The 14,799-nt window shown below is 39.1% G+C and overlaps 1 protein-coding gene across 9 annotated transcripts in view; it reads left to right on the forward strand.

Annotated features, from left to right (window-relative positions):
• Positions 1-14,799, forward strand: part of CELF2 (CUGBP Elav-like family member 2) — a 380,150-nt gene that overhangs the window by 313,390 nt on the left and 51,961 nt on the right. For 8 of the 9 annotated variants that reach the window (XM_082046820.1, XM_082046821.1, XM_082046822.1 and 5 more), the window contains 3 exons: positions 4,961-5,040; positions 9,944-10,102; positions 11,773-11,836. In XM_082046820.1, the coding sequence (XP_081902946.1) occupies positions 4,961-5,040; positions 9,944-10,102; positions 11,773-11,836 (303 nt within the window). The remainder of the gene's footprint in view (positions 1-4,960; positions 5,041-9,943; positions 10,103-11,772; positions 11,837-14,799) is intronic. The other variant, XM_082046828.1, reaches the window with a different exon arrangement.

Raw genomic sequence — 14,799 nt, forward strand, 5'->3', positions numbered from 1 at the left:
AGTCTACTTTGCAATCTCAGCTAGAAATATTTTAGCACAATTAGAGCTTATTTTTATCACGCCTCAATTTCCATAGCTTTTTATTTGAGCCTTATCTTTTCCTTTAAGTAGAGGCTTTCATCTCAGAGGATCCAAAATACTTCTTGCAGGAGTATTTTGGCAGCTTTTCACTATTGTTTCTTCACAAAAAGTGAAGAAAAACCTTGTTTATGTTGAACCAGGAAGCTGTAGCTCAACCATTACACCACCAGCTGTGCAGCCTCCATACGTAGTAGTGCGATTGCTTGGATGGCTTTGAAAATACCTTGAGCCTTCTTCTGTGTCAGAGGGGTCACTACGTATATATATGTTGTTTGGTTTTTTTTTTTAAATTGGTTGCATCTGCCTTTCTTTCATTTCCAGAACTTTAAAGCCATGGTTTTTAAACTTCCATTTTTAACCCTAGGCCTGATTCAAAAATACTAGCTGTTTTGCATCTATCTCCCTTTGGCTTCACTGAGGGTTCAGGCGCTTTAAAACCTCTGGTAGACCACAGTAGTTTTGTGGGGGAGGTTTCTCGTGTAGGTATAAAATCAGACCCCTTACCTTCATACTTAAAAATGTTCTACTTCACTTACAGCTTGCATATACTGATATTATGTTAGCCTGTGCGTGAACTGCTGACTGAATGTTTAAAAACAGTCCATGAAAGCCTGAGATGAGAAGAATTGAGTGAAGCAGGAACTGAAATGGGGCAGTGCTGAGCTTTTTTAAATATTTTAAATAATCCAATTGCTCAAGCAGTGAGCCTTAGGTTTGGGGCAGCACAGTTCAAGGAGGAAGCTTTTCTAATTTTGCAACCTCTTCAAAATTTTGTTTCAGTTTGGGATAGGAGGGGAGTAAGCACCAGCCCTGCGAGTTTAGATGTTCTCTCAGCTGAGATGGCAAATGTAATAATGTGCTCCAGTATCTCCTCTGTGGCAGGGCTGGGTGCCTCCCCCTGATTCTGCCTGCAAGAGGAAATTACTTTGAGAAGCCTTTCCCCAGTCAATCATTTATCTGGTGTAGGGGGTAAAAAGGCAGCCTTGGAGAAGGAACTAAAAGGTTTAGACTTCCTTCCTACCTCCTTTTTTGTTTCTGTTGTTGATCCCTGACATCTTGAAACCAGAGGTGATAAATAATTGCAAGGTGACTTGCAGGTTGGCTGTATTTACAAAAGGGTATTTTGTGTGTGGTTAGGTAGCTGGTGGTACAAACCGAAGTAATTTCAAGGCATTAGATATAAAAATATCCCCATGTCCATGTTTTCTCTGCTGCGGAGCTCCACAGCCCCAGTAAGAAGGAAGTAATTAAAGTATCAGGATTCAGTGTGGCAGAAGAGAAATACTTTGCTTGTAGCTGTTGGTCCAGAAGACCTCAGCCCACAGCACTGCGATCAATGCAGTGTTTCATAGGATGGGGTAAGAGGCCATGGATATCTTTCTTGTTTCCTTGCACCACGAGGCATGAAATCTGATTAGTCTTGTCCTCTTATAATTGTGATTTACTGCCCTGAAGCTGACAGTGTGTTCCCAAAAGACCACCTGGATCCATGCGATACAGAGAGTGAGAATATGCTGAAAAAGGGTTTCCCAGCCCCTCAGAAACCACTGCGGCAAGAGTACAGGTCCAGGCAGAGCTCTTCTAGCTTAAACAAGTGAAATCCAGTGTGCTTGGACACCAACCTCTGATTAAATTCGAGGTGCCAAACACAACCATCCTCCTAAAATGCATATGTACACCATATAGCAAAATTAAAGGCACTGCCATTGGCTGTGGCAGAGAACACAAGCATCTCGGAAGAACAGTTTTTCTAAATACCTAAATTAGAGGTGAGAGTTCAATGATTGAGTTAATTGGATTGAATCCTGTGATATAAGCTTAGCTCCCCTCCAGTGTGGCGGTCTAGTCATGAAGGAAAGGATCCCGTGGTTCACAGACAATAAATATATAGGACGCAATGTTTCACACATAATAAAATGTATGTGCACACATAATAAATATACAAATTTTGTGTGTGAGCGTTCAGGTTTGGTAGCTGAAAAAATAATCCTTGAATGTGAATACATGTAGCAACGTCTGGAAAGGTGGTTAAATTAGCTAGCATTTAATTGGGGTGCTCGATGGTAACAACTGAATGTCTAGGTTATCAAATAATTTAGAAATAAGTTTGTCTACTGAATTTTTACCATGGTTATTGAGGCAAACTGGGTGTTTACTGTGCAAATGGTCACTGTCCATTGGTGGGAAATGGCCTGCCGGCTGGAGATAACAAGGGGACCTAACCTTGTAGCCTCTGGCTGGCAAACTGTAATTAAAATGCTGTCCCATCTTCTGCATGGAATGCTGTTTCCAAATGCTCATATTCAAGCTGCATCAGGCATTCCTCTTGCCCGGAGAACAAGTTTCTTTTAAATTGGTAGCTTGCTATATGGCATTTTACAGAGATCTGCTACGAAGGTCTTTTCACTCCACGACAAAGGCAACAGGATCCAAGCAAATGGATTTGGGCTGAGGAATGAGGAGGGAGGTTTTGCGGTAGCGCTGGACGCTGAAAGTCCCCAACAGCTGAGCTTTGTGGTTAAAAAGAGGAAAAGCTTAAGGGAGGGAAGAGAAAGTCTGCTTTATCTTGAGAGAAGCATAGCTTTATTTCTCTGCTGATTCACACATTTCTTTTGAGACCTGCTAATTGCAACATCTCTCAGTAAGTTACTTACAGCAGTACTGCTGGGTAGAAATTGTGATAAATGCATAAACTGTGTCTTATTGATTTTTGTTGACATTTTGCATGCTTCTTATGCATTCTAAACCTCTATTCAGTAATTGTCACTATGGTACACACTCCTGGATAATGAGAGCGAAACAAGTGAATGAAGCAGTTTCTTGACCATTATAAACAATATTATTCAAGGCTCTGTATGGGGTTTCTTGCCTGCCCTCCAGTACATCTCTATTTGTGCTTATCCCCCACTGAAACTGCAAAATGAGAAATGAAAACCCTTGGTGTTATTTCCTCTGTTAATGATAATAAAAGTTTTAAAGAGAGATTACTTTGATGGTAAATTTGGGCCTCTTTAATTTTAGTGCACAGCAGCAATATGGAATCTAGCAGAGGTACTGTTGTTTATTCACCTGTCTACTGCACATTTTGCCTAGGTTGCTGTACAGAAAGTTGGTTTGTTACATCATTTGCTTTGACAGAAATTTGTTGCTGAATAAGAATAGTCCAGCAACACGTAGTGTGGCTAAACAGGAGTAAGACATCACCAGCTGTTATATTACCTGAGAAATATGTAAAGAGTCACAATACTGCCATGAAGCTTGTGTAAAATAATTCAATTTTATGATGCTCGCTTATCAGTCCAAGGTACATAAGCCAGCTTAGGTTTTCCTGCATCAAGGGCCTTTACTTTAATAAGAAAAAAAAATACTGCATGATGCAAAAATGCATTGACTTTATTTTCATGACTAGATGTAGTGCTTTTGGGTAATGATCAGGCATTGCTTTCTCTTACTGTTGTTTGATTAAAATGTGAATACAGTCTTGACTTGATAATCTTACCAGGTACACACAGAGCAAAAAAGAAAAAGTATTTTATGCCTCAAAATAATTTACATAAAGCAAACAATCTGTTGCTTGTTGGATTGCAAAATGGTTTATTTTGCCCATTGGCCACAGGGGCAACAATATTGTACTTTTGATGCCAGAATGTAGCTTTCATGCATTAGCTTTAAAATGACAATATGCTTCAGCCTCTCAGTGCTTAGATTTGCTTCATTTGGAAATCTTTTAAGTAGTAATAATAATAATGTTTTGAGGAAATTGAGTGGAACACTAAATTATTCTCTGAAACCTAAGTTCAAACTGTGCAAGGCTAAGGGAGCTGAAAATCAATGCACTTTTAAAGTCATTAGAGATCACAAGTGAAATAAGTCCGTGTTGCTTTAGCTAAGCTTTTAGTGTGCCATGGTATTATTACAAAATCAGCCTGAATCTGCATTAATTTCACAGTCTTTTTCTTTAAGATGCCCAAGGGTGCATGAAGAATAAAATGTAAACCTCAGAAGGCAATGTTTTTATTAGTCAAAAGGGCAGTGAGTCATGCACTGAAAAAGTTGACCTGTACCATGCCCAGTGTAGGTATGACTGACAATAGTAAAAGGGTGGAAAAATAGTCCAGGCATTAGCCTATTGGCTTTTCATTATGATTTAAAAGGCTGAGGAGGGAGAAAAGTGATTTTTTTGGTTATTCATGCACATGGCTTCAGAATTGCTCAAGCTGGTAGTAGCTTTCCTAGATTAAAGAACTGTACTTATACCTGGGACTCGGAGAAACAAAAATCACTAAGATTTTTATTTTTAATATGTTATTTTCTTAAATGTTGAGATTCCACGTGCATTACTGAATTTTGTCTGAGTCTTTTCACACTCAGTCAGAGGGTACACGGTGGAGTTTTTCTCATCTTTATTTGTATGGTTGTTCTTGGTGCATCACAAAAATACGTGACTTTATGGACTCCTTTAAATTCCCAGCTGCCAGGGCTGCCAGTCACTTATTCACTATCCACAATTTACCTGCACAAAGCCATAGCAAGTAATTGTTAATGCATGGCATGAATAGACTAAAGTATGCAATCCAAAGACTACATAAAAGCCTTACGTATTTCAAACCCTGTGGCAAAAAAAAAGGAAAAAAAAAAAAACAGAAAAAACACCTTTCTCCTCACCCGTTCCCACCTAATTTTTTTCTTTCATCTATGGTCAGATTAGCAAGTCAGCACTGTCGATAAATAAACTAGAGAAGTTGTTTATTTTTATGTACTACTGAGAACAGTGTCGTCTTGTGGCCGTTCTCGTAGACTGTGTTGGTTTAACAAGCGTCCAACCCTTTTGTCTTGTTGTTTTTTGTCTTTCCTGCTCCCTGTCCCCTTGTTCCCACAGGCTGTGCGTTTGTCACATTTTCTACAAGGGCAATGGCACAGAATGCAATCAAAGCCATGCACCAGTCTCAGACCATGGAGGTACAGTACTGTATCATTTGCCCTTTCTTTGTTTTCTTTGTGCAAATGATTGCGAATGGTAAAGCCATGCTCTCCTGGACCAGATCAGACACATGACAATCACAGATTTAAACTTTTTACTGACTCACTCTACCTCTCTTTATGAAGCTTATTTTTCTTAATGACCGGAAAGCGCACAGTAAGGTTGCTGTGTGGTATCCAAACACGGCTCTGGATCCTGTTTCCAGTGGCATTCAGCAGAAAATAAAAAGGCCGTGAATACCACTCCTAAGTTATACTCAGAATGCATCCAATGAGTAAATTACCTTGAATTTTAAAACACACACACATCCAAAGAAATATCTTAGTTCCTTTTAAATAGATTTCTAAGTGTTGAGGTTTTTGCTGCTCTGAAAAAAAAGCTTGAGAGATTTAACCTGGCCACACTGAGTTACTAGTGCATGTGGTTTTTTGCAAATAGAATCTCCTTTAAGTTAATATAATTTCTCCTTCTTCATGTAGCCAATAAAAATGCTAATGATGACAGAGCATATCAAAGTGTGGCAGTTCCTACAGAGCAGTGTTGTGGCCGGCCTCTCACAAGCAACGCTCTTTATTTCCTCCCAAACTGCCTTTACGGCCTCATATTTTATCACGACGAGCAACACAAACCTTTAAATCTGCTCACTTAATGTGAATACAGCTGCAAGCTAACGATGAGTTCATTGGAGTGGTTATCGAATGCCACGGCTTGTCTGACAATCTCAAACCTTTTTTCAGTCTGTGATTTTTGTCATGGTCTTTCAGAATTTTGCACAAAAAACCGCACAAGTATGAAGTCTTTACTTACTCTGGATCTTCTAGCTTATCATTGGAGAGTGCATGTTAAACTGTATTATGTACACTGTATCTTTGTGTAGTGATGATTTTTCTCAGAGGTGGCATTGATGTTTTGTGCACTTGTTTCTTTTATTTTTCTTTCTTTTTCCATCAGGACCTTTCAATTTTTTTTTATTATTATTATTTTTTTTCCTCAGTGATTTTTCTTTGCAATGCTCTAGTCTCCCAAAGCATGCTGGGTGCTAAACAATCATTATTGCGTCATGTCGTTGAGCTGCTTTGTGTAACGAGCCAAGTGGGGAGACCAGGGGTGGGAGGGTGGAGAGAAGAAGGAGGAGAAGATAAAAATCAAGGCAGTGCATGAAAATGTCACTAACTGTTTCCTGTATAGTATAAGTAATGATATCAGCATTGCGAAGCTATTGTCTTTCCAAACATCACATTTGAATTTGGTTGAGCTTCTTTTATAATCGATGTGTTTTCTTTTCAGTGCAATGCATTTTTAGACCCTGAGTATACAGTTTTAGATGAGACTCTGCCAATGAGATGAGAATAATTGAAATAATATTTACTAGAAAGCTGCTGTTATACAATATATACAGTCTGACAGTACATTGTGAAAAAAAAATGCCACTTTGATTCTCCAAAATAATACTTATATTTTATCTGCCATACACTGCTCCATTACTTCAGATCTATATGTCTTTCTGAGTTTGATTCCAAGGAAATGTTTATTGGTGATACTGTGCTTTACCTACATTTTTCCATGTGTTTTAACGTATTTTTCTGTCTAGCAAAATGAATTTTACACAGCTCTACTTCAAAAAAAATGGTAAAATTAAACCGATAATACCTCCTATACAAATTCTCCCATTCTTCTGTTCTGTGCAGTGCTCCAAAAGAGGCTGCATTTTGATGTGATAGTCCTGTTGACATTAGTGCCATAGAATAGTTACTGTTGGATCAAAATACTTCTCGACACCTTTAGAGACATCATCAATGAGATCCCCACACTGGCAAGGTGACTCCAAGTATTTTGCACTTTGAACATCTGGGTCTTTGTGCCAATTGAGCTTAGGCTGAGAGTCCCTTTTTGGAGAGAAGCAATAGACCCTCCAGCTCCAGGGCTGAGGGACTCAACGGAGTCTGTACCAACTGTCTTGACATCAGCTGCTGGGAAGAAAATGGCACTAAATGGGGTGGAGAGACCAAGCCATTGAATGAGGAGGGAACCTGAACCCTGCATATATGCCGGGAGCTTCCTCTCAAGATAGATAATGGAAGGCTATAAAACACAAATCATTATTCAAACCAAAAAAAAAAAAAAACAATTGCTCACTTTGCCAATAATCTTCTATTAAAAAATTGACTTGGGTTAGCTGGAGTTAAATCTCAACTCTCAGCCTGAAACACTGGTCCTTGGACACTTTTGTTTTGTGGGTTTTTTTGCAAACAAAAGTGAGCTGGAGTGCCAATACGTAGTACACAATTATGTTTCAATCAAATTACTGCAGAGTATTTCTTCTGATTTCATTATTTTCAATTCTTGGGCACACATCACTCACCAACATGAATTTCCAAAGTGGTGGACCAAGAAAGAGCATTGAGGATGTTAATGTCCAGATGAACGCATCTCATAGAATTCTCTTACTACTGTTTCCACCTGACTTTCTGACCTGGTGAAATCAACTGATTTTAAAAACATAATTGCTGCTCTAAGTTTTTGCTCTTCTGTCTAATTTCTGTGGAGTTTTTTTGTTTGTTTGTTTAAGGCATTCAAATGCAGCACCAGTAGAAGACACTAATTTGTTATCACGGAGTAAATTTGATGCAACAATAACAACTCGTTTCTCATATAGAGCCACACGCTACATATAATTTCAGTTTTCAAAATGTTTGGTCTCTTGAAAATGATGAAGTGATGAAATATAGAGCAGACAGTGAAAAAATGAATTATAGATTCATAAATTGCAGAGATACTGTTTTTATACAATTTACTGACATTTAAGCATTCATAAATTTGATGTCAGCTGTAGTGTTGAGTGCTGAGCTGCTGAACTGAGAACTGAAATAGTATATAATATTTCTTCCTTTGAAATTCATTCTGTTTCTTTGGAAATAGGCTTGATTCTCTTGGACATCTAGGTAGAAGGCAGTAAGTTCTTGTTGTTGTTAACCCAGTGCTGCCAAACCTCATATTAAATAGAAACTACTTGCTTTTTTTATTAGCTAAACCAGAAGAAACGCTCTCAAACGCTCCACTCCTTTTTCTTTCTTTTCTTTTTTTTTTTTATTTTTTAAGGGTCTTGTTTTTAATATTAGTATAAAAAATCACTAGAGAGGGGTAATTGTGTAACAAGCTGACTCCTTCATAATCTTTATTTGATTGCTGGAGTGGTACATATCTCCTTTCTTCCCCACTGAAACAGTGAAAGACACTTTTACAATGAAACACAGAGGAAAGGAGTTGGAGGTAGAATAATAAATCACAAGTGATGATTTTCTATGATAATTCTAAAGGAACAGTACTGATGGGAGATCTTCATACAAGAGATGTTATTATTGTGATTTATTTCATCATTTTGCCTGTTGGTTGTGAATGCTCTTATCATTTCTCTGGGTGTGAGGTTCTTCAGAAAAAGGTACATGGCTGGTTTTTGTAAATAAAAGAGGACAGGAACTTTTCTGAAGATATTCACAGTGTTGGGAGAGCAGCCATGGGAAGTGTTAGGTTAAGTAGAAACCTGTTCCCCATCCCACACTATACATTTTGACTAAAGTGCCGCTGTGGTTTTTGGACCTGAGTCATCTTTCACTCCCCCCATTGTGTCCAGATTGAAGTTAGACAAGAAATTAGTATAACAAAGCATAGCGTGTGGAGGGAAGTTATTCATTGGATCCTATGAAGCTGGAAAACAGTGTGCAATGGATTGACAGTTAATATGACTCACAAAATGCTTGAATTAATTTGAAGAACTGAATCATTGCAGTATATAGCTTGCTCCTTTGATTTGAAAAAGTGAAGACTTGAGAGGTTAAATTATGAAAAATATTTTTGTATGTTAGTGGGAAAAAAAAAAATCAAGCGAGAGCAGCAGAGATTTCATATTCACTTCTCATTCTTTCAGTGACTTTGCCCAGGAAAACCCAACTTGAAGTCCAAGAGAAATATCCAGCTTACCTCTAAAGTCCATCTAGTCCATGACCTCCTACTTCTCCTCAAGGGTCCCTAAGACACGGGTGAGGAGTAGGCTGCAGACCAGACCTCTAGTTCTTTCTTACAGCCTCCCTGTCTCCTAAGATGTCTTGCGGCCCTCTCATATCATGTAACAAGAGGCTCATAGCAGCAATGAATAAATAAGGGCAATCAGGAATGAGCTGCTGTCACCAGAACTAGTTGCTTTTGGTCTGCATCCTGCCTTTTGTTCACATCTCAAGGATGCTTGATACAAAGCGTGCCTGGGAGCACACCAGAGGTGGGTGAATTCTCCAGCAGCATCACCCTTTGCGCTCACTTGGGACTGGAGGTCCTTGGTACGAAAATGACCAGTGACCCACTGATGATGGGCGCTGAAGTAAATCTGTTGCCCATGGTCTATTTACGTTGGGCACAGGAGCCAGCTGCACTGAGCGTGACCGCACAGCCAGCCCGTGGTGGCAGGGCAGTGTTGGCTGTGTGGTCCCTGGCAGCAGGGAGGTTGGACACCGCTCCCTTTGGCGATGCCTTGAAAACAGACTGCAGACAAAGCGTCGCATCCATCTCATCAACTGTGAAGCTTAATTAAAGAGGACTGGTACAGTTCACTGTCTCTGGCAGCAGTTTTGATAGCTGGAAAGAAAAGAGAGCCTAAGGAAAGGTGCTTTATACAAAGAACTGGGAGATCAATAATTTCTCCATAGTCTCTTTACCTAAGAAGCTGAAAATCTTAGCGCTTGCCATCCTACACATGCCAATCACAAAAAGAGCGTGAGCAACCAGGTTGTGCCATTGCTGGTGGCCCTATGAGACGTGGCTGAGCTCACGATGCGAGCGTGACTCGGTGGGATTTAACCCTTCTGTCTTTCCCAATCTGTCTAACCACAGGGCTGCTCTTCGCCAATCGTGGTGAAGTTCGCCGATACCCAAAAGGACAAGGAGCAGCGGCGTTTGCAGCAGCAGTTGGCACAGCAGATGCAACAGCTCAATACTGCCACTTGGGGAAACCTCACAGGTCTTGGAGGACTCACACCACAATATCTAGCTGTAAGTGCATTGCAGAGGCAGCAGATATATTATGCTGCATTTGTTTTAGAAACATGGTAAATCAGCTATAGTAAACTCCCTGCAATAAATTGTTAAGTCCTCCAGGACAGGTAGCATGTCATCTTCTATACAAAAAACTCTGTATATTTATCACATGATCTAAAATTAAATAACAAGGAATAGAACTCGAATAAACTTTTCAAGAAGTGTCAGTGCTGTCCAAGGCAAGCATTTGAAGTTTACTTGTGCTGCAAAGTAAAATTTGATTCCGTTAGCTTTATTATTCTTTTGAATGTTAGAGTCTGTTCTTTATAGCTCGAATAAAATTTAAACTCTTCCTTAGGGGAGGACAGAAAGGCAGCTGATAGGGGCCATATCTAGGTGGTGCAGCCTCTAAACTAGAATGTTGTGGTTCTGTCCTCTGATTTTTTCCACGTTTTTGTTTGGAAATGGCTTTCAGTTTAATGCATGGTTCTGACAATGCTAAGCATATGTGGTTCATACTACCTGTTGGGTAGGTCAAACTACCTGTTTGGGTAGGTTTAGATTGGAGATCAGGAAAAAATTCTTCACAGAAAGGGTTGTCAGGCATTGGAACAGGCTGCCCAGGGAAGCGGTGAAATCACCATCCCTGGAGGTATTTAAAAGGTGTTTAGACAACGTTCTTAGGGACATGGTTTAGTGCTAGAGTTAGGTTAGGTTATGGTTGGACTCGATGATCCTGAGGGTCTCTTCCAACTGAAATGATTCTATGATTCTACCTTGTACAGAAAGTGAAGAAAAGCAATTTGTTTCTCATAAATTTAAAATGGTATTTTCCTTGGTCCAATTGTAAGATGGAAACAAATTCTAGCTGCTGCCCCTGTTGGAGAAATCTGAAATCCACAGTCACGAGTCTTGGGTCCTGGATGGCCAAGAGAGTCTCCCCTGCAGCACAGCATTGAGGGAGCATCTGCCTTTGGTCACATGGAAACGGAGAGGTCTCATTGAGCAGCTTTTGGATAACTCGGGGAGCTCCTGATGATTCCAAGTTAGACAAATAGATGCATCCATATAGACGTACCATGTAGGCATATATATACACATAATATATATGCATACAATGCTTTGAGAAAGTGATATCATTATAAACAGCTATTTTCCTGGCAATTAAAAATATATATTAGTACTGAGGTAGGCTAATTAATACTGTGGCAGGCTAAATTGTTATATACAAATACCAGTCTAATGACTATCTGTGTGCTTGATTCATGGAAATAATAAAGAAAAAAGTGAATTCAAGGGGATGGGGGAGAATGGACTGTGATTGACAGAGATGAGTTATGGTAACTACTAGACTACAGAGGGTTGTAATTAGTCACGCTATGTTGGTTTAAATAGATTTAACACCTGGTTGTTAAAAAGAATAAATTGATTAATTGTTTTAAAGCAGCAATGTTATTGAGTTTCCCTTGTGTCTCTGTGTTTCTTAATAGAGATTAGACATTAATATGGATTTACAGCATTGACTCTGGGGATGTTCATTCCAACAATAGACAGAAGCAAGAGACTATATAAATGTAAAGGAAAGCAGAAATACTCCAAATGTGAAATGATAGCTCATTTTAGTTTTATCTTCATTTGTTACATTAATGTCAGATAGATTGCTGTTTTGTGTTGTTAATTTGCAGCTCCTGCAGCAAGCAACTTCCTCCAGTAACTTGGGTGCCTTCAGCGGCATTCAGCAAATGGCCGGTAAGTTAAAAACTATTTCCTTCTGCTCCAGCTATGTTTTATATTCTTAAGCTATTGAATTCTGTACCTCTAATAATCACATTGTCGGGGGCGGGGAAGGTGTTGTGTATTAAATGTGGCAGATGTATTGGCAGGGGACAGCTCACGGTTCAGCGTCAATAGAAACACTTTCTCCCCTCTTTCAGAAACTGAAATTAAACCCGGTGCTCCCAGGTTGTGCAAACAGTTTGTCTTGCATTAGTCACCTGCCATTTGTCCAAAGTAACCAATTGTAAATTGCAGGAGAGCTCTCAGTCCCTGCAGCCGTATCCTACCCTATGAAAAGTGTCAGTAAAGCAACAGCAGGATTGCATTCTAATTTCCAGTGAGATTTCTATGTCCTGAAAAATCAAATTAATGGCAGCCCTCAAATATTTTAATAATGGGTGGTGAGTAAAAATGTTCTGACCTTTTTAATGAAACCCAAGATTACAGGCCTACCTTCAGTATGAATTTTCAGGCTCCTTTTATAATCACAGAAAATTAACTGGGTGCCTTTTTGACTTTGGAACCCTAGTTGACAAAATTACACAACAGAAGCTTTTATGTAAAAGTATAATCTTTAGTCTGGGGGACAAAAAGAAAGAAAGAAAAGGAACAAAAAAAGAAAAAATCAAAGTGTGAGTGGATTTGAAAGCCAGCTAGTTGGAGGGTTTCTTAGTAATGAGCTGTGTGCCAGTAGTAACTGATGTGTAGTGATTAGCAAAAGGTCATTCCCACTGTGTGACCTACCATGCTGATACCCCAACTTAACATGATGCTAGAGAAGGCAGCATGTGCAGTAAATCAGAGCACAGATGCACATTATGCCTGCCGCGAGAAGCTGTTAAAAAGCCTTTTTTCTTGTTATAGGGAAAGAAAAAAAGGAAGCACAGCACAAAACCCCTAAATTGCTACATTAGTTTATTTTAATCATGGACCCACTGAATTAATGAAATACAACATCGTGCTTGCTTCATCATCACAAAATAAGGGCTGAAATATTCAGAAGTCTGTATGAACACTGTTTTCTCACTCTTCTTTTAATCCTGGTCTTTTGCTTCTTCTGGTTCTGCTTTGAATGAATCCTGAAATACTTTAACAAGTAGAGATATACCGCACCATATAGCTATACCCCACAGGTATTCTTCACTCAATTGTTATATTATGCCATTATTGCAGTGACATCAGAGACTAATGTGAACCTGCTGTCTGACAATATAAATTGGCCTATAGATGACAATATCTCTGAATTATTCTCTTTTCCTCAGACCTGCTGGCAGTGCTTGCTGGTTCTATTATGTTACACTTGCAATCTAGCATTTTTTTCATCAAAAAAATGTATCTTAATATGATAAACAGAACACAGCGGCTCAGTAACAGTTTTATACTTGGCAGTTTTGGAAGTGGCTTTGAGCTCAGAGATTGTGTTTAATGTTTTCATATTTGGTTAGGTCTACAAAATGAAACAATTGAGACCACGAGGAAAAATAATGTGATATCCATTGCATTATGTGGACCTTAGAAGTTTTGTTGCCTATTCCTCACTGTTAGTGTAGGTTCAACTTTGTCTCCAAGAACTGTGTTGAAACCAAAAATTTTAGTCAAGTAGCTTCAGGATGGGCTCTTGATCTGAGCTGTGGTTTATTCTCTGAAAATCATATGGTCTAGTACAAAGTCATATTAAGAAATCGTAGTGACACATCACTGTTACTTGAGGGATATACCTTCTCGACTACAGATTAGATTGCTAATGTGCTCATCTATGGGATAATTTAATGACTGGTTGCTTCTCCTGGAAATTATGGGGGTTTTTCTCTTATATTTGTGTTATCAAAACAGCTTGAAGTTTACTCCTGTCTTTCCCCAAAACATGTAACTCCTAAACCTTAATGCTCAAGGTCAAATAAGTGATATTAAATGCAGCTCTAGAGGAAAGTGCCAAAGACTAAGCACTATTTCATCATTAAGACTGAGAGTTCATGTTCTCTCCTCAGAAATCATGCAGAACTATGTTATGCTGTGCATCTAGTATTAAAGATTTGTCCACTATGTTTTGTGAAAGCAATAGGAAATACTCCTGTGTCTGCAGCAATATCTTGCATTACCTGCTGAAGCCATCCTTGAATGTTTTTAAAGGCCTAGAGTTTTTAACTTAAGCTATACACATTCATTTTACAAAAATTAATCTAACATGTATATCTGTATTGTGTCTAGCTTGCCTATTAGTGTAATATTTCAAGGTGAGGAATAAAATCTAGACACAATTGAGTAAGGTGTTAAAGAAGATCCATCATTGCAGCTTGCAAGTTCTTTGAACTTTGTGTCTGAGGGGTCCAACTTTTATCTTTGAAGTCAATCGGTGTGCTTACCATAGAATTCAGACACTAAAAGTTTGATCAAAAGCCACAAGAGCCATTAAAATTTCACTTTTACTTCCATGTCAGGGCTCTAGCATCTCCTTTGTGCTAAAGTTTCAGTGAAGTCACAGTTTGCTGAATTAGGACTAAATACAGTCACGCCAGTGTCCAAAATTGGGGACTCTTGGATCTACGAGCATTTGTTTGTACTACTAAAGCTCATGTTATCTTCATACTTGTGCTGGTTTTTTGTAGCTGGCACAGTCAGTTGGATTTAGTTTGAGAACAAGAAGATAACACCCCGAGACAGAATTAGTGTTTTTCTTCGAGTAACTTTCCAGTGTTTTTGAGTTAGAGAGGTGAGAATTGAAGAGGTTACTGTTATCTGCATTGTTTGAGAGCCAAGGTCTTTCTGGGCTCTCTATCTGCAGCTGGGAAGGGGAGCATGGATGGGACTGACTTTGACTGACATCCAGACTTGACCATTTTGCAGAGACCTCTGGGCCTTTCTACCTTTTTGGTGTTTTTCTCTTGCTTCTCTTTTTCCTTGCTTGCTGTTCAGGACGAGGGTCCTCTCTTCCCAGG

The sequence above is a fragment of the Streptopelia decaocto genome (genome assembly GCF_964273445.1).
Source record: "Streptopelia decaocto genome assembly, chromosome: 1".
Taxonomy (NCBI): Eukaryota; Metazoa; Chordata; class Aves; order Columbiformes; family Columbidae; genus Streptopelia; species Streptopelia decaocto.